The sequence below is a fragment of the Pogona vitticeps genome, chromosome 6 (assembly GCF_051106095.1).
Source record: "Pogona vitticeps strain Pit_001003342236 chromosome 6, PviZW2.1, whole genome shotgun sequence".
In the NCBI taxonomy this organism is placed as follows: domain Eukaryota; kingdom Metazoa; phylum Chordata; class Lepidosauria; order Squamata; family Agamidae; genus Pogona; species Pogona vitticeps.
In genome coordinates this window covers 2186227-2209341 of record NC_135788.1, presented here as the reverse complement: position 1 = coordinate 2209341, position 23115 = coordinate 2186227, and the positions used below count along the sequence as shown (strand labels likewise).

Here is a 23115-nt window from a genome sequence, read left to right as displayed (position 1 = left end):
GGTATTCAAGGACCCTGAGCTTTGTTTCTTGTCATGGTTTGTTCACCTGGCTTGTTTTGGCCCAGAAGGTCTCTCAGGTGGGCGTTTTCTTTACACACAGGTGCTGTTATGAAGCAGGACAAACTCTGGCCCCTGGCAGATCAGAGAGCCAGGGCTTGAGAGGTTAATTTCAGAGATGGATTTATCCTGGGTGCGTCTGTCCGTAAGGAGGTTTAAATATTTGAAGGAGGATTTTTCAAGGGATCAGTTATCTGCTTTACCAATTCTCTGTAACTTTCTTCCCGGCACCGACGTGGCTGCTACCCACCCACCCCCGTGCTCCCAAAGGCAAACATAAATGAAGAGACTAGCTTTTAAAAAGTAAAATAAAATGTATGCCTCTGAGCTGGGGGTGGGGGGAACTCAGGGAAAAGCCATTCTGGCCGCTGAAGGCTGACATAATCCTGTGCATGCTTTATTGAAATAAAAAGGAACCATGTGGTCACGGAATAAGCTTTGTAGCTGCATAGATCGGTCAGTGGTTTGGTTGGGAGTTCGATTCCTGCCCTGGGCCTCCTCAACAGGCTGATGATCCATACTCTTCCCACCCTGAGGTTCCAAGAGCAGGATGATATATTCCCCCCCTCCCATAAACTCCCCTTCAATGCCACGCAGCATCACACAGAAGCCACCCTACGTCTCTTAAGGCTGTTGTGCCTTGCCCAGTTGAAAGGCTCTGTATAACTGTAAAGCTTGCCTTGACCTTAAAAGAAAAGAAAACACAGGCTGCTTTTATCCCTAATCCAAGATGTTTTGCTTTCCACCGTGAATAAAGGACCAGTCACTGGACCAGACCATGGTCTTTCCCCAAGCGCCTTGTTGATGGACTTGGGACACACACACACACACCCAAAATTCCCACACCACCTCTCCCCTTCTTCACAGCCATGACTGAAAGATTAGAGCCAGGCAGGAGGGCCAGGAAAGCCATAAGAACCCAAGATCCAGGGACTTGAAAGGGGTCCAGGCCCTGGATCATAAAATTCTATTGCCCTCTGCCTCCCCTGATGACCGGCCGGCCCTTCTCTGATGTCTCTCAATGGCCCCCTTTGAAGTCCCTCGCCTCCTGTCCATTCTTTTCCCTTCTTTGCATTCCCCCCCCCCCCGCAAAGAAACCATTTGTTAACTCTTCAGCCCCACTTGCAGGAGGGCGTTCATCCTCCATTCCTGCGTGCAAGCCAGCTGGCCGAGAAACACCTGGACAACAGAGATGGAAAGGGGGCTGCCTGCAGAATTTTTATTTTTGAAGCCAGGTTCTGTCTCTTTCTAGCTTGCTCTGTGCTGAAGCTCCTATTAAAAGCCATCTCTTGGCCGGGCCAACTCCGAGGATCCCGTCCTTCCTCGAAAGGTGCAAGCTTTCCGAATGCACAGGTGTCTTCCTCAAGAAGGATGGGATGCCTAAGACTGGATCGCATGTAAACGGATTCCCCCATCAAGACATCCATCTCTTTCATGAGGTGGGGGGAGGATGGAATTTCTGCCCCTTCCCCCCCAAAAAATCCCAAAATTCAGGTAGAGGGACCTTCTATGAGCAGAACCTTTCTTTCCACTCATGGAAGACGGATTTAAAACACGGAAGGCCCACAGATGTCCCTCATGGATGTTAGAAAGGATTTAACTAATTTTTGGTTTTTTTGGCTGCTCACAGAGGTCTGCTGTAAACCACCCAGAGTGACCAGTGGTCAAATGGGCAGCATAGGAATTGAACAAACAAACAAATAAAGTTGCTTCTCCTACAGAGTTCCATCACAAAGTCCCAGCTGGCTGTGGTTTTCCAGCTCGTTTGCCAGGACTAGATGAATGCGCTAGACTGCCTTAGGACGTAGGGCTGGACCGCAGGGGGACAAGTTCATTGGTTTAATGTTTATGGTCTTGTTGTCGTCATTTGGTCTGACTTTCAGAGCTGGAAAACCAAGGGCTAAACCGCAGAAGCCTGTGCTGCAGGGTCAGAAGACCAGCAGGCGTAAAATCGAATCCACGCAACGGAGTGAGCTCCCATCACTTGTCCCAGCTCCCACCAACCTAGCGGTTCGAAAGCATGCAAATGCAAGTAGATAAATAGGGACCACCTCGGTGGGAAGGTAACAGCGTTCTGTGTCTAAGTCGCACTGGCCATGTGATCACGGAAGATTGTCTTCGGACAAACGCTGGCTCTGTGGCTTGGAAACGGGGATGAGCACCGCCCCCTAGAGTCGAACACGACTGGACAAAAATTGTCCAAGGGGAACCTTTACCTTTACCTATTCTTATTCTGGCCACTGAAAGTGGACATCCCGTCCACACTTTATTGGGTGAGTTTTGCTGCAGTGGTTTAAGTCTCTGACTGTGGAGCCAAAGGCTGGGAGTTCGATTCCTCCTATCTGTGCCTCCTTGACAGGGGCTGGGCTGGATGATTGCAGAGGGTCCCTTCCTGCCCTGCAGTTCTAAGACTGGCCATACGGACAGGTACTTAAGAAGCTGTTGTTCCCAAAAAAGGACCTTTTCTAAGCTCTGATGCCCGCTGGTTGTTGACAGTTGAAGACTGTAGAATTTCTCCTAATAGCAGGAATTGAACAAGCCACTTTGTGGCTGTAAAAAAATACCTGTTTTCCCACTGGGTTTGTGATCCCTTTCTCCATTAAGTACCCACACTTGTTATGCACGCAAGTTTTCTCCAGAACATGAACCCATGAGCCGGTTTTCCACATTCTTCTGTGGGGAAAGCACAACGCTCGGTTTTGCTGCTTTGAAAAAAAAATGTCGTATGGTAAGCCATCATGCGTACTCTCTAGGCCACGTTTGATCAAAGTGTCCCACGTGCACCTTCATCGTGTAGATCAAAGATTGATGTTCCTAAGGGCAGTTGTCTGGGTTTGTGTTTTTTTAAATAAAAGACATCACTGCTTTCTTGATGCTGCAGAAATTGTGCAATTTTAGCTTTTCTAAAATGCTTCTAAAGCACAGCAGGAAAGGGGAGTGGGGTGCATAGATTTGCCCAAGAGATGGATTTCAAGCAAGAAAGGAAGTTGAAAATACATTTCCAAGGAGTGTGGGATCAAGACGGACGGCTCGCCGGTCTCCCAGGGGAATAAATGAGCAAGCCTCTAAGGAGCAATGCATAACGTAAGTTGGGCAAAAGAAGCAAGGCTTTGGCGATGGGTCTTGCCAACTGGAGACAGCCAAAATCATGTTAGTGCCCGGGGGGGGGGGAGGGCAAAATCCAGAACAAGCAACTGAACCCTTCCCATTAAATAACTGGAGGTCAAGCCCAGCTGGACGGGTGCCATGCGGATGTGTCCCTCCAGTTCACTCCAGTGGGGCTAAGCATGGGAGAATGGCCTGGCGCAAGGGTTCCCAACCTTGGGCCCCCCCAGATGTTCTGCCACTCCCAAAAATCCCAGCCAGCACAACGGGGGTGGTGGTGGTGAAGGCTTCTGGGAGTTGCAGTCCATGAACACCTGGATGACTCAAGGTTGGGAACCACCGGACTAGTGAACTGGAGTTCATCAGATAGCGTCCTTCTGTGTCTGTTTTCCGTGCTGTTATCCGTTGGTTTGATTATCTGAACACCTAAAACCTCCTCTTGGGATTCCCATTGTCGTGTCCGGGATAAAGTGATGGACTAGGAGCCAGGAGGCCTGAGTTCGAATCCGCACTCAGCAGTGGAAGCTCGTGGGTGATGTGGAATGGATAAAGCCACTCCTGAAATATCTCACTTCTCTTGAAAGCCCTCTTAGAGTTGTTCTAAGTCATTCCGACTTGACAGCACAGGACATACAGAAGCTCCCCCTTACTGCTTTGTGTGTCTTTGGGGAGAAACAGAGGCACACGGACGAATTTCCCCAGAGTTTTGTACATGTTCAGGCTAAGACACCCTGCGTGGCTGTGGGTCTGTCCCTCTGCCTCTCCCTGCTCCGACCCCCACGACCTCCCTGTTGGGAGGGACAGACTGCTCCCCCCCCTGCCCAGGTGGAACTGAAAGCCATCTCCGCAAGATGGCCTTGAGATGTGGAGGGGCCGGGTGGAAACACTGCCCAGGCAGGCAGGGAGCTGTGGGGGTGGGGTGGGGGGGTGGAGGTGGCGGGGCTGGGAGGAGGGACAGATCTGGCCTGCTTCCTGCTCTTTAAAGCCCAGCTGGGATGGCAGGAAGATCAAAGGCGCTGGGGCTCTGCTACTGTTCATCTGGCAAGGTTAATATACCCCTTTGGCCTATGCAGATGGGGGGGGGAGAGAGGGAAAGATCACAGGGAAAAGACAAACACACACAAAACACACACTTATTTTTTTAAGCGGGGACAAGAGAAAAAGCTCTTTCTTAGATAGAAGATTCATCTTCCACCCAATGAGTGTTTGCTTTCAGGAACAGATTTGCCATTCTCTCACCTGGATGGATGGATGGATGGATGGATGGATGGATGGATGGATGGATGGATGGATGGATGGATGGATGGATGGATGGATGGATGGATGGATGGATGGATGGATGGATGGATGGATGGATTGATTGATTGATTGATTGATTGATTGATTGATTTCCTTCCTTTTAATACCACCCCGTTAGTGCACAGCACTACTCCTGGTCCGTTTACATGCTAAAATCAGACAACAAATTCAAACAGGAAAATAAATAAAATAAAATTTCAAGCGCCAACGATAAGCTAGCACAGCGCAATATAATGCGATCAACAAAAGGGCAAGGGAATGGGAAAGGTCAGGAGAAAGGACGGTGTCTTTAGCAGCCTTTTAAAGGTAGGCCAGGCACAGCTGGACGGGGAGCTGGTTCCGGAGTGAAGGTGGGGCACTCAAGAAGGACCAGCTTCTTGCTGAAGATTTCGTGGCCTCCTTCCCTGTGGCCACCCGGAGGAGGATTTCCCCTGCAAATCTGGAGGTGTGGGTTGATGATCTAGGCAGGGGGGGAAACGCTCCACCAAACCCTGTTCATTTGTATTTATAGAACTGACTTGAAGCAGACCTCATAGGGCTTTCAAAGTAAGTACGGGATTTAAGGACTGGTTTTACTAGCTTCTCTCTCCCAGTGAGCTTCCATGGGTGAGCGTAGGGATTTGAACTCAGGTCTCACCCCTCTCTTGGTGTCCAACAGTTCAACCATATAAGCAGAGCAGAGCTCTCTCTCTCTCTCTCTCTCTCTCTCTCTCTTTGTGTGTGTGTGTGTGTGTGTGTGTGTGTGTCTTTGTGACCTGGGTTCAAATCCCTGGGCTCAGCCATGGAAGTGGAGTGTTCAGAGTCCTCTCTCAACAAAAAAATATATATGCCAATTTGGGTCAAACCCCCCCCCCCAAAAACCCAACCGCCCCAGAACAGATTCAGGATTGTCTTTCCGTATCTTTTTCAGGAAAGGAAACTTCAAAACAGGCCAATCGTTCAGCCCTGGTTAGGCCCCCTCCTCTGGAGTCCTGGGGTCCAGTTCTGGACACCCCCCTTTAAGAAGGAAGGATGCCAGCAATTGGGAACATTTAAAGAGGAGGGCAACTGGGAGGATGGGGGGGGGGGACGGGACTGGAAACCACGTCCTACGAGGGAGGGAGGGAAGAAAGAAAGAAAGAAAGAAAGAAAGAAAGAAAGAAAGAAAGAAAGAAAGAAAGAAAGAAAGAAAGAAAGAAAGAAAGAAAGAAAGAAAGAAAGAAAGAAAGAAAGAAAAGTTAGTTAGTTAGTTACTTGTGGCTTGGACTTCCCTTCCAGCACAACCCTTTTTTCTCCCCCTCCCTCCTCTCCCGCCTCGGGGAAAACATCTGGATCGTCTTTCTTTCTTTCTACCCCCCCCCCAGATGCCAGAGCCTCCCCAGCTCTCCCCCCCCCGCAGCCGCCCCGACCTCCCCGGGCGCCGCTTCCTCTGAACCGCTCGGCATCGCAGCCGAGACCGGCCCCCGCTCCCTCTTCCCTCTCCCTCCCTCTCGCTCGCTGGCTGGCTCTTGGGCCGCCTTTCCCCTTCCTTCCTCGCGAGGAGGCGGTCCTCTGGGCTCCCCCCACCCCACCCCCACCCGGGCAGGCAGCCTTGGGCGAAGTTCGGGGCCGAGCGCGCGCGGGGCCAGTTCTTCGCTCCTCGCCCTCCTCGCTTTGGGGGCGACGTGGTGGGTGGGTGGCTGGGGGGGGGAGAGGGGTGTCTCTCTTTGCCCCACCGAAGGCCCTCCCCCTTTTCTTTTTTTCTTTTTTGGGGCACCCGGCAGAAGCCCAGGCGCGGCGAGACGGGCCCGATCCTCGGCCGGAAAGGGAGAGCCCGGAGCCCCGGAGCCGCGCAGGGGAAACTGACATGACATTGACCAAGGCTGGCCGGGCGCCCCTCCTGCGGATGCTGATGCTGATGCCGTGGATGCTGATGCTGTGGATGCTGCAGACCCTGCCCGGGAAGGTGAGCCCCCCCCCCAGTCTCTCTCTTTTTCTCTGTCTTTGTCTTCTCCTCCTCCTTCCAGCCCTCGCTCTCCGCCCCCCCCAAAATTAACGCGATCCGGTCCCCGCCCGGCTGAATCCTGGCACCGCTTCCTTTCCAAGAGATTTTCTCTGCGCCGCCTTTCCTCCGCGAGGATCCCCCGGGCGGCCGACGGCGCGGAAAGAAGCCGGAGGAGCCCTAGGGTTGCCGTGGGGAAAAGGGTTGCGCGTGTGTGTGTGTGTCCCCATGGAATGGGGATCCCACCACCCGGGGGAACGGACCCGATCCACCAGGGCGATCCCTCCCGCCCGCCCCCGAGAAGCAGCCCTGGGTTTACGCGTGGGGAGAAGGCGGCGGCGAGGTGGGAGGGGGCGTCCTCCTCGGGAGTAAGGCTTAAGAGCGCGGGGGATCTGTCCCTTGAAAGTGGGGGGGGGGAGTTCCGAGCCTTCAAACCAGGGGGGTTTCGCTCGGGCGGCGCCGTTGCCCTGCGAAGAGGGTTGTGTGTGTGTGTGTGTGTGTGTGTGTGTGTATCACTGACCATGGGTTGGATCGGGACCTTGTGTGTTTCGTGTTAACTGCATGGGTGGGAGAAGGGGGGGTTGTTTCTTAAATGCAGCAGAGGGTTGAGCCCCCGGAGATCCTTTGAAATTCCTCTTTCCCCCCCCCCCGCCGCCCCCGCGTAGCTTGGAAGATGTGGTCAAAGGGGAGAGCGTTCTCCTGAGCGTAGGCAGAGTGCCTCGTCCTCGAAACGGGGTCGCCCGCCCCCCCAGAGCGAACGGGACAGCCCATCCCTCGGCCCCTCTTAGCGAGGCGGGACCCCCAGCAGGCTTCGAACCTTCCTTTAAAAAATTTTTTTTAATATATATACTGTATATATATATTAAAAAATCTATGATTAGCTTTAGCTGCAACCCCAGTCATTTTTCTAGAGTTGCCCTTTCCTCGTGGACTTGCAAGCGTGTTTCATGGGTTTTGATCCGGTCTATACGCTGCAAACGGGGTCCCTCCCTCGATTTAGGGTACTGGGAAAAGCAAGTACAGTTTTAAAAATCAAGCACTGGAATTGCATGTTTGTCTGTCTGTGTAGGCTGGGTGGGGGATTCAGAGACAGTAAGTACATCGCCTGGGGCAAACTGCACTTTTAAAAGTACACCCCTTCCCAAATAAAGAGAAATGATGGGGGGGGGCTGGTTTACTAAGTTGGTTTCATGCTCTTGCATTACACTCCATGTTTCACCTTCCTGTCCTCTCACTAGACACCCCCCCCCAGTTGCCCAGAGCTGGATTTTCCTTCAGCAGCTGTTTCTGAGGCTTCCTGTTGGGGGGTGAAATCAGCCTAAACCTTGGGATCAATTATGGGGACAGCGGGACTACAGTGCCCAAAATCCCCTGACCCAGTACGGCTGGTCCTCTTTATCTACCAAGGCCACCCTTTAAACCACCCAGTTAAACGGAGCATTGAATGAACAGTTATGCGAATGAAACAACCACCCCCCATACGTTCCCTGAAGCAGAGTCCTCTGGATGCATGGGACTACAATCCCCACAATCCCCAGCTAGCACAAGTAGTGTCCAGCATGTCCCTCTGCGCAATACATGAATGAGTTCGTGAAGAAAAGTAAGAAAGCTGCCTCTCTTGGTTAAATCATGCGACCTGCAAGGCTGTGGTCGTTCTGGACGGGACGCTGCTCTGTAGGTTACGTGTGCATGATGCTTCAGGGGACACCTTTGGGAGAGAGAAAAACATCACACACACACACACCCCAAACTGTTCCTTGGCGCTGGAAGAAAGATGCAAAAGGGAAACCCAGGCTACAGATCATGGGACCAGAGATTTTGACCGTGAACATTTGGCTAATTTCAACTCAGTCTCCTTACCTGTGAAAATCAGAATAACATGGGCCTACCTTAGAGGACTGTTCTGATGATGCACAGGTACCAGCAGAGCCCCCACCCCTGTCTTATGGCAGAAGCCCTAAACAAACGTTTTCCCTACCGGAAATCATCGGCCTTTACTTCTCTGTAAATGGGGTTAGGACTAGACATGGGGATATTTGTATTTTTATACGAATATGAATACTCTATTTCTAGTTAGGATCCAAAAGTGTTGGTGGCGAACATTTCTGTTTTGCGAACTTGGCAGTCTACAAACCGTTCATTCCAGACCTTTCCAGTCCTAGCCTCACATGTGTAATTATTTATTAATTTGAGTGATTGATTCAATGTATATACCACCCGCCTGGCTACCAGGCCCACTCTGGGCAGTTTACACACGCACACGCACACGCACACGCACACACACACACACACACACACACACACACACACACACACACACACACACACACACACACCCAGAAGAATAGCCAACATCATTACATTAAATAAGATGCATCTCAAATGAATATTGTTTGCGAAAGACTGTAAGCCAGTTTTGAAGTTCTGAATCTGCAAGGCTTTGGCGAAACACCTTGAATACTTCTGGAGAGAAGCTAGCAGAACTCCAATAATGTTGGTGGCAAATGGCATGATTAATAAAATGTCTAATTAAGAAAGGTTCACATCATTAAAGCAGCTGTAGCATTTAAATCAGCAATCGACAACTGGGGTGGGTGGGTGGAGGAGCCAGGCATGCAGTATGTAAAATAAAGGGAAATTCCAAAACTGTCAGGTATACAATCAATCAGAAAAAGCCACCCTATAGCAAAATACGTAGATCTTTTTGGCCATCTGGAAAGGTATATTCTAAGAGACTATTAGGGACAGAACTTCTTGCTGACAATCTGGAATTATCAATGGATTTATATATATAAAAAGACAGCAACACCCGTATGTGTAGGTTATTTTTTTTTTGCAAAGTATAAGAGAACCCTGCCCCGAGGAACTTACAGTCTAGAACTTGACACAACAGAGATAAAGGAAGACTCAAATAAGACATGGAGGCAGGAAGAGAAGGAGGCAATGAGGAAAGGAAAATGCATTTGTGGTTATTTATTACCATATTTTTCCATATATAAGATGATAATTTTGCCCAAAATATTTAGATTTAAAATTGAGGGTCATCTTATACACAGAAATAAGGAGGGGGGAGGGATCAAAGTGCTTTGATCCCTGCTTTCCTCCTCCACTTTCTTGCGAGGAATGTGCTTCTCCCCTCGACGTTCTTTGCAAAAAGTGGAGGGGGAAAGCAGCGATCAAAGCACTTCGGAAGTGCTTTCCTCGCAAAAAAGTGCAAGAAAGTGGAGGGGGAAAGCAGGAATCATCAAAGCGCTTTGATCCCTGATGGTAGTTGTGGGTTTTTCGCCTCTTCGGCCGTGTTCTGAAGGTTGTTCTTCCTAACGTTTCACCCACCTCCGTGGCCGGCATTTCAGAGGTCAGGAGCTGAAACTCTGTGCTCTGGTGCAGTTTCTTTGGACAGTTGAGTATTTATAACTGTGGGATCAGCTTTTGTCCTTTTCAGGAGATGGGTGATTATGGTGATCAGTGGTTTTTTGTTGTTATGGGTGTATTGTTGTGATAAGAGGGAGAGATTATCTGTCACTTGTGATTGATGGGTGTTAGCTGGTGTGTGCAGTGATCACCCATCCTTGTGGCTGGGTAGAGTTCATCGACCTTTTGCAGACTGTGTTTTTCAGTGCTGGGAGCCAGACTTCGTTGAGTTTTAGACTTCTTTTTTTTATGTTGAAGCTCCGCTGGTGTTTGTGGATTTCAATGGCTTCTCTGTGCAGCCTAACATAATGATTGCTGGTGTTGTCCAGTACTTCTGTGTTTTGCAATAGAATTTCATGTCCAGCTTGTTTTAGGGCATGTTCAGCTACTGCCGATTTTTCAGGTTATTTTAATCTGCAGTGTCTCTCATGTTCTTTGATTCTGGTCTGGATGCTGCGTTTTGTGGTTCCAATATATACCTGGAACACAAGGAAAGAGATTCACATGAGCAAGCCAAAGCGAAAAATGGCCTTTTTCAAATGAAAACCAATGCAGAAAAAAAAATCAGGCTTCAGCTCTCTTTTTCTGATGGAACATATCACCACCCCCCATGATATCTTGGAATTCAAGTTTTGGTATAATAATGTTGCCAAGAGCATCGAATGCCTCTTTTCACTCCCGTCTAAAAATTTGAGAAACCCGTAAACTTCAAACGCGTGCACAGAGAACATGCTCAGCCCTCAAAACCAAACAAATGCCTGCTTTGCAAGCTGTAGCGGGGGGGGTGTCCCCCCCCCCCGGCCGTCTGGTCGTCTCCTGGCCTCCTCCCATCTCCATGGCTGGGTCCTCTCCATGTGTCTGAGGAGGAGGAGTGTTCTAGTTTCTCTCCTGCCCCACCCCACCCTGCCCCACACACATGGAATGTGTTTCCCTAAAACATATATTTGGGAGGATTTTTGGAATACTTGTGGGTGATGCCTCTCTGCCTTTGAGAAGGTTCGACCATCCTTTTGCAGAATCTTTATTAAGTCTTCCTGAAAGAGGGAGAGGCGAATTTTGGTGGAAAATCACTGTAAAAAGAAAAGCCACAATCTTAAAGGGTGTGTATGTGTGTAGAAATCCAGTGTCTTTGCCCAAAAATGGAAGCATGGTAGCAAACCTTCTCCTGACACCCATTTACTTAACACAGTGGTCCCCAACCTTGGGGCTCCAGATGTTCTTGGACTACAACTCCCAGAAGCCTTCACCACCACTCTGCTAGCCAGGACTTCTGGGAGCTGAAGTTCAAGAGCCTCTGGAGGCCCAAGGTTGGGGACCGCTGACTTAAGACACACAAACACACCATGGAGGTGGGATTCCTGACTGAGCCAGGAATTCCGCAAAGGCTCCATAGAAATGAATGGGAGAGCATGGCGCCATTCCCTGCCATGGGAACGATGCAGGGGAATATTCTGCTGGATCATGCTCTGGGATCCGTGTGTGTGTGTGTGTGTGTGTGTGTGTGTGTGTTTGTTTGTTTGTTTGTTTGTGTTGGAAGTTGTCTCCCAGGGTTGCAAATTAGAGGCATGCCTGGTTTGTCTTTTTGGCCTACAACTCCCAGAATCCCCCAGTAGCAGAGGTGCTGTCAAAGAACATAGACTTCAAATCCAGGAAAGGATTCGAGGTCCTCCAACCTTCCTTCTCATATTTTGATCTTCGGCTTTTCCTGGTGCCTCCAACGTCTTCCAGCATTAAGATCTTTCCCAGAGAATCCTGCCTTCTTGCGATGTGCCCAAAGTAGACCAGCCCCAGCATCAGCATTTTTGCCTCCAGAGACAGTTCAGGCTTGATTCCCTGGAGGACCCCCTTGTTCCTCTTCATGGCCGTTCAGGGTCTCTGCCAAGCCCTCCTCCAGCGCCACATTCCAAACGAATAATTCCCCCCCCCCACTGCCAGATTGTACTAGCGAAGGAGGCTAAAACTGACCCGTGGTCCACAAAGTAACTTTTCCAAGGTCTCGCCTCGCATGAGGAGATCTTGAATGACCCTGGAAGGGACGGCCAGCGAGGATCATCAAAAGGACCCACAAGGGAAGAGAGAAGTGCCGAGTGGCTAAATTCCGATCTAGGCTGCCTCCCTGCCAGCTGCATCGGGCCCCCCGTGCGGGCCTTTTCCTTTGGTTTTTCCCATTTGCCACTGCTTGTAGAGATGCGCCGAATCACCCGAGACCCTTCCTCCTGTCTCAAGTAGCACAAGGCTCGGGTGAACACGGTTTGAACCCCTCCTGATGAGGAGGCCCTTGAAGGAAGCCAACAAGGACTCTGAACCCAAACAGCCAGGGTGCAGCTGCATTGCGTGCTACATTTCCCCTGCAGACTTGTATAGGCAGCAGTACATATAGTCTACGCCAGTGGTCCCCAACCTTTGGCCTCCAGATGTTCTTGGACTACAACTCCCAGAAGCCTTCACCGTCACCTCCGCTGGCCAGGATTTCTGGGAGTTGAAGTCCAAGAACATCTGGAGGCCCAAGGTTGGGGAACCACTGGTCTATGCCATTTGAATGGCTCTCCCAGATAAGCACCCTTCTGGATGCTTTTGGACTACAGCCCCCATGGCCCCCAGGATGGTTTGGGGATGATGGTGGGTGCAGTTTTACCCATTCACAGGGCTCCCGGTTGGGAAAGGTTGCCACCGGTATAGTGGACGCATTTCGCCTTCAGCGGGCTCACTGGAATGAAAACGCCTCGTCCTCAGTCCACATGGGGGATAATGGGAGTTGTAGTCCCGACGTTTTGCAGCAGCTACAGAAAGACTTGACTCCCTGGTCTAGCCTCTGTAGGCCTTAATTTCCAGCCTTGATGCTACCTGGTTCACTCCGGAAATGAAAATGACCACCAACCTTCAAGGAGCGAATTTCAACTGTGTTGTACGTGAGTGATTGCCCCGTGAGTGATTGCCCCGTACAATTTGCTCAGTGTAGCCCATCAATTGGCAACCCATCTCCACTGTCACATGCAGAGCCCTCTTGCTGTAGCTGCTTGAAAATAGTCAGGTTTTTTGGGGGACTATAAAAGTCTCCCAGCTGATGCAGCCATGGTGGACTACAGTGCCCAGAATCCCCCATCGATCCTGACCATTGAGCATGATCGATGTTGCTGATAGGTGTCAGAGTCAAAGGATGTTTGGAAACTGAAACTGTAGAATTTGAACACAGCACTTCCTCTCTGCCTGCCTGCCTGCCTGCCCAAACCCTTCCTTCCATTAAGTAATCTGAGGATCCCAAGCACACTGCGTGCAGTTTTGACAGAGGCTGGGAAAAAAAGCAGCCGGTTTTATCCTGCGGCTGCCGGGACACCTGCAGCGTGAGGATTCTGGGTTTTCTGGGTCTGGATTTTCATCTGAAATAGTTTTCCCTTCAGCAGCCGGGACTTGCTTAGGAAAGGACTTGCTTAGGAAACGTTTGTGCTCCGGAACGCCGTGAGATTTTGTGCACACGTCCGGCATAGATGATAGATGCAAGCTGCTTCGCCTTTAGTCCAAACCATGTACACAGAAGCCTTTTTCAGGTTTCCCTGCCTCAGTTCCTCATCTGTAAAATGGGGGTATTGAACGGATCGCGTGCCCCTGGATCCAGGTATCCATTGAACAGAGCGTAGGAGCGTGATTTGTTCAAACGACGGCTCCCGGTGGGTGAATCCAGGTGTTGGGTAGCCCCCAAATTTAATTTTCCCAAGCATCGAGGGTAGAGGATTGAGGAGGCATCAGCTGTCCGATGCCTCGTCGGCTCTCAAATCGCCGGCAAAGCCCTTTGCCTGTCTCGAATTAAACCTTGAGAGGGGTAAACCTGGGAGAAAACAAGAGGGTGAATGCAACCCCTCTGTCATTCCTTCACTCTTTCCAGTGAATTTCATGTCAGAATTAATGTGGAACACATTTTTCCTGGTCTGGTATTAACATTTTTGCCTAGCCAGCCCCTATAATTATGCGGTCAGACTGTATAAAGACTCTCGTTTATCCCTCTGGCTTCCTGGGGAAGGTAATTAACATGGCATGGCTAAATATTTCTTCCATTCTTATTAGCTGCAACTTTAGGTTGTTGCTGGGGGGAATCTTTGCTTAGAAGAGGCAGCGAGATCTTCGAGGGGGAGAAATATATAATGAACCGGGTAGGGAGCTGGATTTTTATTTTTTAACACAAACATGTGTGCAAGGAATTTTTTCTTGGTGGAAAGTTGGGGGGTCCGCAGGGGGACTTAAAGAGTAAGGCAAGCCCCTCTCCCCTAAAAGTTTTCAGAGAACTGTCAAGGGGTGCCCTGTATTTTTATATTTATAATTATTTTCTCTGCCTTGTGCCAAAGATCCGGTCTCTGAGTCTCCCCTACCCCTTTGCCAGTTTCAAGGTTTTGAGGGCCCCTGGCCGAATTTCAAAAGCTTCTCTTTTGGGGGAACGACACCACCCAAAATCCTCCAAACAGTATGGCTGCTCCGGCCCTGAAAGAGGGTGTGGAAGTTAGTTAACTTTTAAAGTTACTTTTATTGATGATTTTCCTGCGGAAGTGTGTTTTGTACCACAAAATAGTAATTCACAGTAGTTGGATGCTTTGGAAAAAGTAACTAAAAGGAACTATTCCAGTTGCTTTTCAGTTATGGGAAAGCAAAGAGTTACTTTCCTCAAAGGTAGTCATAACAATAACTTTGTTATGGGGGGGCTTCGGATGGTCATTGTAACTAACTAGGGCAGTCCCTTAGCTTTGATCTTGGACAGGACACTCCCAATTCCTCCTCCTCCCTCCATGAAATCCCCCATAATGATCTTAAGGTGCTGCTGTGGCAACTTCCTTTCCCATCACAACACAAACAAGTTACATTTTCTGATTCCAAATTCTAGAATCCTCCACCCAGCACCATCAGAGATTCGGGGAGATGTAGCCACCCCCTAAAAAGGGAACTTCCCCAAACTCTGTTCCAGAGTTTGGAAGGAATGTGTAAAAAGTAATGGAGTTGCCTGTAACTAGTTCCTTTTAGGGAACCAGGAGTAATTTAGTTGCAGTTCAAAAATCCTGCAACAAGAAAGCTCAGAGTTTACTTGTGTAATGAGTAACATTTCCTAGTTATCTTCAAAGGTGTCAAAGACATTTTTACAGGTCTTCTGGCGAGAATTTTATGTCATCGCCACATCCACCCCGAGGGCTCCATCCAAGCAATGCAAAGGAAAGCTTGCATGGAAGACGGAGAGCCGGGAATGATGCTTGCTTGAATCCTGTTACCCATTTTTGCCAACGTAACTCCATTGGCGTAAACCCAAGTGAAGAATGGCGTCAAGTTACCAAAAGAGCGTAGTTGCCTGCCACCGTACAGGAAATGCCTCCCCGGACCCGTGTTAAGTGGTGGCCTTTCCCCACTGAGGTTGATGCCGACTGAATTACACCGATGGGTGTAAGGAGTAGGATTCTGGCCCACGACAACCCCTGGCAGTTGCTCCGGCCCCCAACACCTCAGATTGGGGTAGACTATAACGGCCCAGAAGGCAGCTCCCTCTGGTCTTCCACCCCCATCTGCTCTGGTGGTCGCGCCTCGGCAGGGCCAGCGGTGTGATTTCCATCTCAGGACTAACGTAGGCAGGAAGGATGATGGCTCCGTATTCTAATGCTGCTGATCTGCTTGCCCGCCTGCATGCAAGCGGAGACCCAAGGTTGCTCAAGCAGCATGGCTCAACGTCTCTGGACCGTAGATTTGGGCAAAACTCAAAGCCACCCGGCTGCAGAAGAAAAAAGCGAGCCCGCGCAGGTGGCTTTTATAAAAATGTCCATTTGCATCACTTACTTCTCGTGCCAGTGCTGGGATTTCTTGGCACGCACGGCCTCTGTATTGATTTGGCACCAAATACGAACCGCTTGGTTCGCTCTGCGCCGGTTTTCGCTTTGATCATGAAAAGGGACTGGGTGGAAAACCGAGGCTGTCTGCAAGCTAGGTACGCCTCCCTCTGCCACCACCGGCTCCACGGCCGGTCGCCATTTTGGACCCGCATGTTGGGCTGACCCAGCGGTGAAGCAGAGGCACTCTGCACATGGCCCAAGGAACTGACGTGAGAATCTGGGGAGCTTTGACTCCGTTCGGGATGCCCTCTGTTCAAATTCTCACCCAGTCCAGAAATTCACCTTGGATCCGTGACTCTCTTGCAATCTGAATTACCTCACACAGCGGTTGTGAGGAGAAAGCAGAGGAGTGAAGAACCGGCTTGGCCATGCTGGGCTCATAGGGGAAGATGGGAGTGATAAAGGGCCCAATTAACAAATAACTATTTAAAAAAGCCCCACCCTGATGCGTGGCTGTTTCTCTGTTCATCCAACAATACTTTTTCCTCAGAGGAATGGTCTCTCCTTCCATTTTCTGTCCTGTGCCCATTCTTGCCTCTCCTCCCTTCCCTTCCCTTCTCTCTTCTGCTATCTTTCCTTGCAGATATGCAGAAACAACAAACTCGTACTTTCAAGGCTGTTCCGAAAACAATGAGGGCTAGTAACTTAACAAACCAAATATTGGGATACGCTCTGTAATGTTGCAAGGCAAACTCTGGCTCTGTATTCTGTCTCGGGGGGATCCTGTCAACCCCCCAAACGCCTGTCCTTCACATCTTTTTTTAAACATAGGGGTGGGTTCCCCTCCCCTGAGCTTGACTGGGCCATGGCCACCTCGAAATCTTTCAGATAGAGGACTCCTGGCGCTACCTCTCGAAGGACTCTGTGCAGCAATTCCCGCCTTTTTCTCCTTTAGCAGCCTTTCCGCAGAATCCAGGCAGTGCCTGCCGGCACAGCAGAGGGTCACACGATTCCCCAAAGAACTCTCCCGCACTTTGCAGGTGATTTTGGCAATTGCACAGAAAGAACCACATCTGAATGCTCTCCCCCCCCCCCAAGAACAGACCATTTTCTTTCTGGAAGATCAAAATGCTTTCGGCTGGCCTTCCTGGAGCATCTGCCTTCGACAACATCTACAAATGATCCCTTCCCTTCCCCTCCTTCCGCCCTCCATCTGGGCTTTCTCCTGCTCTTCCCGGGCCTCCCGCCTCTGTCTCTTTCTGGGCATGTTTGCACATGACATCTCTCTCTCTCTCGCTCTCTCATTTTTGCTGCAGGAGCATTTTTTGGCCGGTTTGCAGGTGAGCCTCGGCTCCCTCCCCCAGAAACCTGCCATTTCTCAAGATCTGGAGAGCTGATTCATCTCCCGGCACCTACTCCGGCTTGCCCTCCTACCTCCCCTTTCACCCTCCAGGTAAGCGAAGCGAAGCTGTGCTTTGCTTACCTGGAGGGCGAAAGGGAGGTAGGAGAGCAAGCAAGGTGGGTTCTCTTGGGAGGTTCATCTCCAGCGGAAGGGGGACAGGATACCCTTCGTTGGGTTGCTGAACTCCCTATTTATGCACTTTGGCAGCCATGGAATAAGGCGGCAGGACTCATTTTCTTTCCCTAGGATTCGGCCATTAAAACCCACCCTTGTAACAAAGCAAATCAAAGCTCACAACCCCTGGAAGATTCAAATTTATTTGTGAACATCAGTGCCATCCAAGAATAAAGAGAGAGAGAGTTTCACACAATAACAGGACTGAAGATGATGCCCACAGAGCCAAAGGGAAAAAGAAAGAAAAAAACACTCTCTCTAGTTTCGGGATTTTTCTTATATGACAGCTCTGTGGTTGTGCATTTATATCTGGCTGTGTTCCATCCTAATCCAGACCACTGTCTGCTGGGGGGGGGCTCTCTCTTGCATCCATCTATGGTGACGAACCACAGCTCCCCGGTTGTTCTTGGACTACAACTCCCAGAATTCTTGGCCAGCACAGTTAGCAGTGAAGGCTTCTGCAAGTTGCCATCCAGGAACCTCGGGCTGACCGCTGAAGAATTGATGCTTTTGAATTGTGGTGCTGGAGGAGGCTCTTGAGAGTCCCCTGGACTGCAAAGAGAACAAACCTATCCATTCTGAAGGAAATCAACCCAAAGTGCTCACTGGAAGGACAGATCCTGAAGCTGAGGCTCCAGTACTTTGGCCATCTCATGAGAAGGGAAGACTCCCTGGAAAAGACCCTGATGTTGGGAAAGTGTGAAGACAAGAGGAGAAGGGGACAACAGAGGACGAGATGGTTGGACAGGGTCATCGAAGCGACCAACATGAAATTGACAGAACTCCGGGAGGCAGTGGAAGATAGGAGGGCCTGGCGTGCTCTGGTCCATGGGGTCACGGAGAGTCGGACACGACTTAACGACTAAACAACAACAACAAGAAAACATCTGAGGACCCAAGGTGGGGAACCACTGCTTTATGATGATTCATGCAGTTTGTGAGGGTGCCTCATGAAGCGACCTTTCCTTTTGGGTGTGTTTCCGCTGGTCACTCTCCATCCTATCACTCTGATAGCAACAGACCCATTGGTTTGTTCTGTTTTCTTGTTATAGTACCATCAGCTGACCTCCCCTTCTCTCTGTTGTCGTGGATTAAGGTTTGCACTAGAGGGCATAAACATTTATAATCTAGATAGAAGACCGAAAGGCAGGCAAAACACTCCAAGGATCAATGAAAATGTTATAGAGAAAAAAAATCAAAAGTCTGAAAGAATTTTGTTAATGACAGAATCATAGAAAAATTGAGTTGAAAGGGGCCTATAAGGCCATCCAGTCCAACCCCCTGCTCAAGGCAGAAATCCAAATCAAAGCAGCTCTGACAGAAGGTGGTCCGGTTTTCTCTTGAACGCCTCCAGCGTTGGAGCCCTCACCGTCTCCCTCTGAGGTCATGGGTTCTGTTGTTGTACTGCTCTAACAGTTGAGAAGTTTTTCCTGATATTCAGCTGAAATCTGGCTTCCTGTACCTTGAGCCTATTCTTACGTGTCCTGCACCCTGGGAAGACTGATGAACAGATCCTGCCCATCCTCTGTAGGACTATCTCTCAAGTGTTTGAAAAGTCTAGAGTGGTCTTAACCGACTAGATAGGTGGGATATAAATCAAATAAATAAATAAATAAATAAATAAATAAATAAATTTATCAAAGGTAAGCATGCCCAGTTCTTTCCGTCTTTCCTCCTAGGGCTTGGTCCCCAGTCCCCTGATCATCCGGGTTGCCTTCCTCTCAAACTTGCTCCTGTTTCTTGGCATCTGTCTTAAAGTGTGGAGTCCAGAACTGGACAACATACTCAAGATAAGGCCTAACCAATGCTGAACAGAGGGCAACTAATATCTCTCAGAAGAAGCCCTGGGACAATTCTAAGAAGAGAGAAAAAAATAGTTTTTTCCCCAGCTGAAAGAAAGCCTCGGTATGGCTCTCTGCATTTCATGGAGTTGCTTCTTCATTAATCTTTTCCCTCCCACCTAAATCTTGATAGCAAGCTTCTTGGGGCAGAGACTTGTCCTTTGCCTCTGTTACTCTACGAGGTGCCCAACATCCCTGTGATAAATGGCAAATAAATCTTTTGCTGAATCTCTTCTTCAGGTCCTGCCCTGCCCTTGCTCTGCCCTCTGATTTATGACAGTGAGTCAGTGGAAAATGCTACAGTGGAAATTATTTTCCTCCCACATGGGGTGCTCAGCCACTTCTTCTCCCCCCCTTCATGTTTTACCAAACTGACTTTTCATGATGGAAAAAAAACCAAGATCAAGATAGCAAGTGTCCGTACAAATCTTTCCAGTTTATCTGGCTTGGCAAAATGAGGAGAAGAAAAATGTGCAAATATTATAAACACTATAAAAACTCATGTTCTTTACACAGAAAAAAATGTTAGGAAAGTATCCATTTAAAAAAGGAACAAAAGCAGTATTCTCCTCAGCTAACATGGTGCTTTCTACGTGTTTTGAAGTACCCCCCAGAATTCTGTGGCCAAACTGTAGGTCACAAATACTATATCTATAGAAGCTCAAATCCACTTGTGTTCCAGCATTGTGAGTCTAGCAGACCTGCATTACTGAGCAAATCTGCTTGCAAATGAAGTCCTTGCTAACCTTCTGACAGCCAATCAGAAAACAGGACAAGCTAATTTGCGAACTGCAGCAGGCAGGAAAGGCTCCTGCTGTGACAATCAGACATTTTCAGCACTTAAGGAATCCCAGCCTATAATGACATGGTATTTGTCTCATGCAGCTTGACTCTATGCAAGAAACAACCACACAATCCCTGGGCAGCCGCATCGTCTCATCCTGTGCATAAGGAAATAACGCCCTGTCTTCCCCGATGTGCCAGCTGAAATCTTTTGCCCTCTTGCCCAGCTTGGAAAAAGTTACTGTTTTGGTTGGCCATCTGGGCCGAAGGGATCTGGGGCTTCATGGTCCAGAAAAGTCGCTTTTCTAAGGTGCAGCCTTGGCTGACCAGCCGCAGGAGGATTTGAAGTCTCCGCCGTTTTATACGCCGAGTATCACTTCCCTTGCATGAGAGACGAGTTCTGCAAGTCGAACATTTTAAGCATGCCGTGAGACTGGGAGGCGCAGCTGCCTTCGTGGCAACGGTGTGCGGTACAGGGGGATGAGTTTGCCCTGCAGGTTTGAAAGCCACACACTGAGCCGTCGAAACAAAGAAGAAAAAAATAAAAGCGCACGGCGCCTTTTTATGTGTCTCCAGGTGTTTTGCATTGATTTTTCTTTAAATGACTGTACAGCTTCTGTCTCCATCAGTCTGGCCAGTTTGTGGGAGCGTTGCCTTTCCCAGACCCTTGAAGGAAGAAAACTGGGCGTGTGTCCGTGTGTACAAGGGCTGGGCAGTTTACGCCCTGGAAAAGCAAAAGGGTTGTCTTCAAAGGGTTTATCATTAGGCAGGCTCTGCTTGCCAAGACAGACGTCGTTATGGTTTTGAAAAAAAAAATCATTATTTCATAGCTAAACATTAAGGGCATAAGACTTGGCCTCTTAGATTTGACCCAAAGGACTTTAGCCCAGCAAACAGGTCTTCTTCCATGGGATGAAGTGCTGATAAGTGTAGGTAGTGGCACTTAGCTGTAGCGGTGGGGACATAGGGCGTTTATAATGCCCTGGAGTGAGGCAGTGCATGACGGAGACCATCAAGATGGCATTGAGACCCAGTGGTTTAGCAGTGTTAGGTAGACACAACGGATCTTGGTTTTTCTTGTAAGGGAATTCAGGTTGGGTTAGGTAAAGAATCGGTAGTGGGCTCCCCAGGAGTGTTTGAGGTGTGGTACGTGTTGGGTGTAAGGTGGTGGACTCTTTCTAGCTAGAACATTGAGTGTTTTGAGACCATGAGGTTGGGTTGGGCGCCAGCCTTCGCCGACCCAATTTGCTACATTTAGAGCCTTTCGCTTTACACCCTTATCCATCTGAATATTGCTACGGATTTATAAAAAGCCCAATAAAATGCTTCCAGGTTGTTGATGCATACAGTGGGGTCTTGACTTGAGAACTTAATCTGTATTGGAAGGCGGTTCTCGAGTCAAAAAGTCTGTAAGTCAAGTCTCCATTGACCTACAGTGCATTGAAAACCGCTTAATCCCGTAACAGGCCGTTTTTGTTCCATTTTGGTTTTTTTCTGGTCTGTAAGTCAAATCTCAGTCTGCAAGTCAAACCTAAATTTTGCGGCCAGAGAAGTCTGTAACTCAAAAAGTCTGTAAGTCAAGCCGTCTGTAAGTCAAGGGTCCACTGTATTGATCTTCTGTGTAGCTGATCCCAAGGCGCTCTTTTTGACGACACGGGGACAAGGAATACTTGGGTGTGCAAAGCATTAAAAAGTGAAATAAAATGCAAACAAACCAGCCAACCTCACAGCATGCAGGGTGTAAATCGTAGTTTAAAATCCAGTGTCGTGGAAATAGGCAGCTTGAAAGGCAGGGGAACACACAGGCCATGTAATAATTTTCTATTGACATATTCTGCAGAGGTTAAATTATAGGCTTAAACCCTCCTTAGGCCTGGAGGAACAGACTTGGCAAAGCAGAGGTTAAGAGCTTCCAAAGTCTGAGCACCTGGTGGTTGAAAATGAACACAGGGTGTTCCTGGAGGTATGTATGCAATGCTGCCCTAAGTTAATCTGTTTGGAACAGGGCTGCCTTCTGCTTCGCCAGCTGTGCAAGCCTTCTGCAAACCAGCACTCTCTGGGTGTGCTGGATGCCGACTCCCATCCTCCCCAGACCAGGGTGGTGCATGAGGTGGATGACAGGGGTTGGAGTGAAACCTAGCTACAAGGGGCCAGTTTGCCCAGCTATCCGGATTCCTCCCCTGACATTTTACACCGTACTTTTTTGCTGTGATACCTTTAAGACCGCCTTCTAGTAATTAACGATCTCCAGATGCAGGGGAGAAACCAATTAATTTTGCTTTGTTTTTTGGGTGGTGGGGTGGTGGAGAAAGAAGATTCCAAAGGGAGCCTTCGGTGGGAAGGAGATGGGCAACCAGACTCAACCATTTTTTGTATTTTCATGCCATATGTAGGATGATTTCTTCCAAACTGAGGGTCTCTCTGCATGTATGTGTGTGTCTGAAAAAAGGGGGGGTCCTGAAAAGTCATCTTGGGCCTTCACAAAAATTAGGGCTTGACCTCCTCCTCATAGGGGAGTGGCAGGGCGCATGCAGACGCATGCATGTGCATGCGGCTATGGGACTGTACAGTGCCAGGAACAGAGGGCAGTTATGTTCCTCTTTCCACCCTGATCTAATAGTTTGGGCAAAGACAGGCCAGGCTGCAGCTGGCTTTTGCATGTGTTTGTTGGTTCATTCGTTTGTACGTTCGCTTGCTTGCTTGTTTGTTCATTTGTTTATTCGTTCGCTTGCTTGTTTTTTCACTCGTTTGTTCGTTGGCTTGCTTATTTGTTCGTTCATTCATTTGTTCGTTCACTTGTTTGTTTGCTCATTCGTTTCTTCATTCGCTTGCTTATTTGTTTGTTCATTTGTTTGTTCGCTTGCTTGTTTGTTTGTTTGTTCGTCTGTTCGCTTGCTTATTTGTTCATTCGTTTGTTCGTTCGCTTGTTTGTCCGTTCATTTGTTCGTTCGTTGGCTTGCCAGCTTACCACCTCCTCTTGCCTGCTTCTGAACCAGGTTCCTTCCAGGAGGGAGGGAGGGAGGGAAAGAAAGAGGAGACACCTCTTCTCCCCCCCCCAACGCCTTTCAAGGGTCTGAGATGGGTTTCGGTGTCTGACATGCCTGCATTCCAAAGGTTATTAATAGAGACCAGCCGGGGTGGAGACCTTCTCTGGTGGAGGAAGCTGAGGATTTTTTGGGGGGAGGGGGTAAAAGGGTTGTAGAAGAATGTCACTCTTTCTGAAAGCCAGGGGTGTGCAGCTATTTCTGAAGGCTGGCCGTGGGCGAGCTAATCCTCCAGGAGCAGCCG

At 49.2% G+C, this 23115-nt stretch overlaps 1 protein-coding gene across 1 annotated transcript in view; it reads left to right on the top strand.

Moving 5' to 3' along the window:
- The first annotated feature begins 5523 nt into the window (after window positions 1–5523).
- The window catches only part of LOC110069991 (tumor necrosis factor receptor superfamily member 16), a 32700-nt gene continuing 15108 nt past the window's right edge, over window positions 5524–23115 (top strand). The window contains exons 1-2 of the mRNA XM_078378399.1: window positions 5524–5677; window positions 6204–6385. Of these exons, the coding sequence (XP_078234525.1) occupies window positions 6287–6385 (99 nt within the window). The 5' untranslated portion in view covers window positions 5524–5677; window positions 6204–6286. The remainder of the gene's footprint in view (window positions 5678–6203; window positions 6386–23115) is intronic.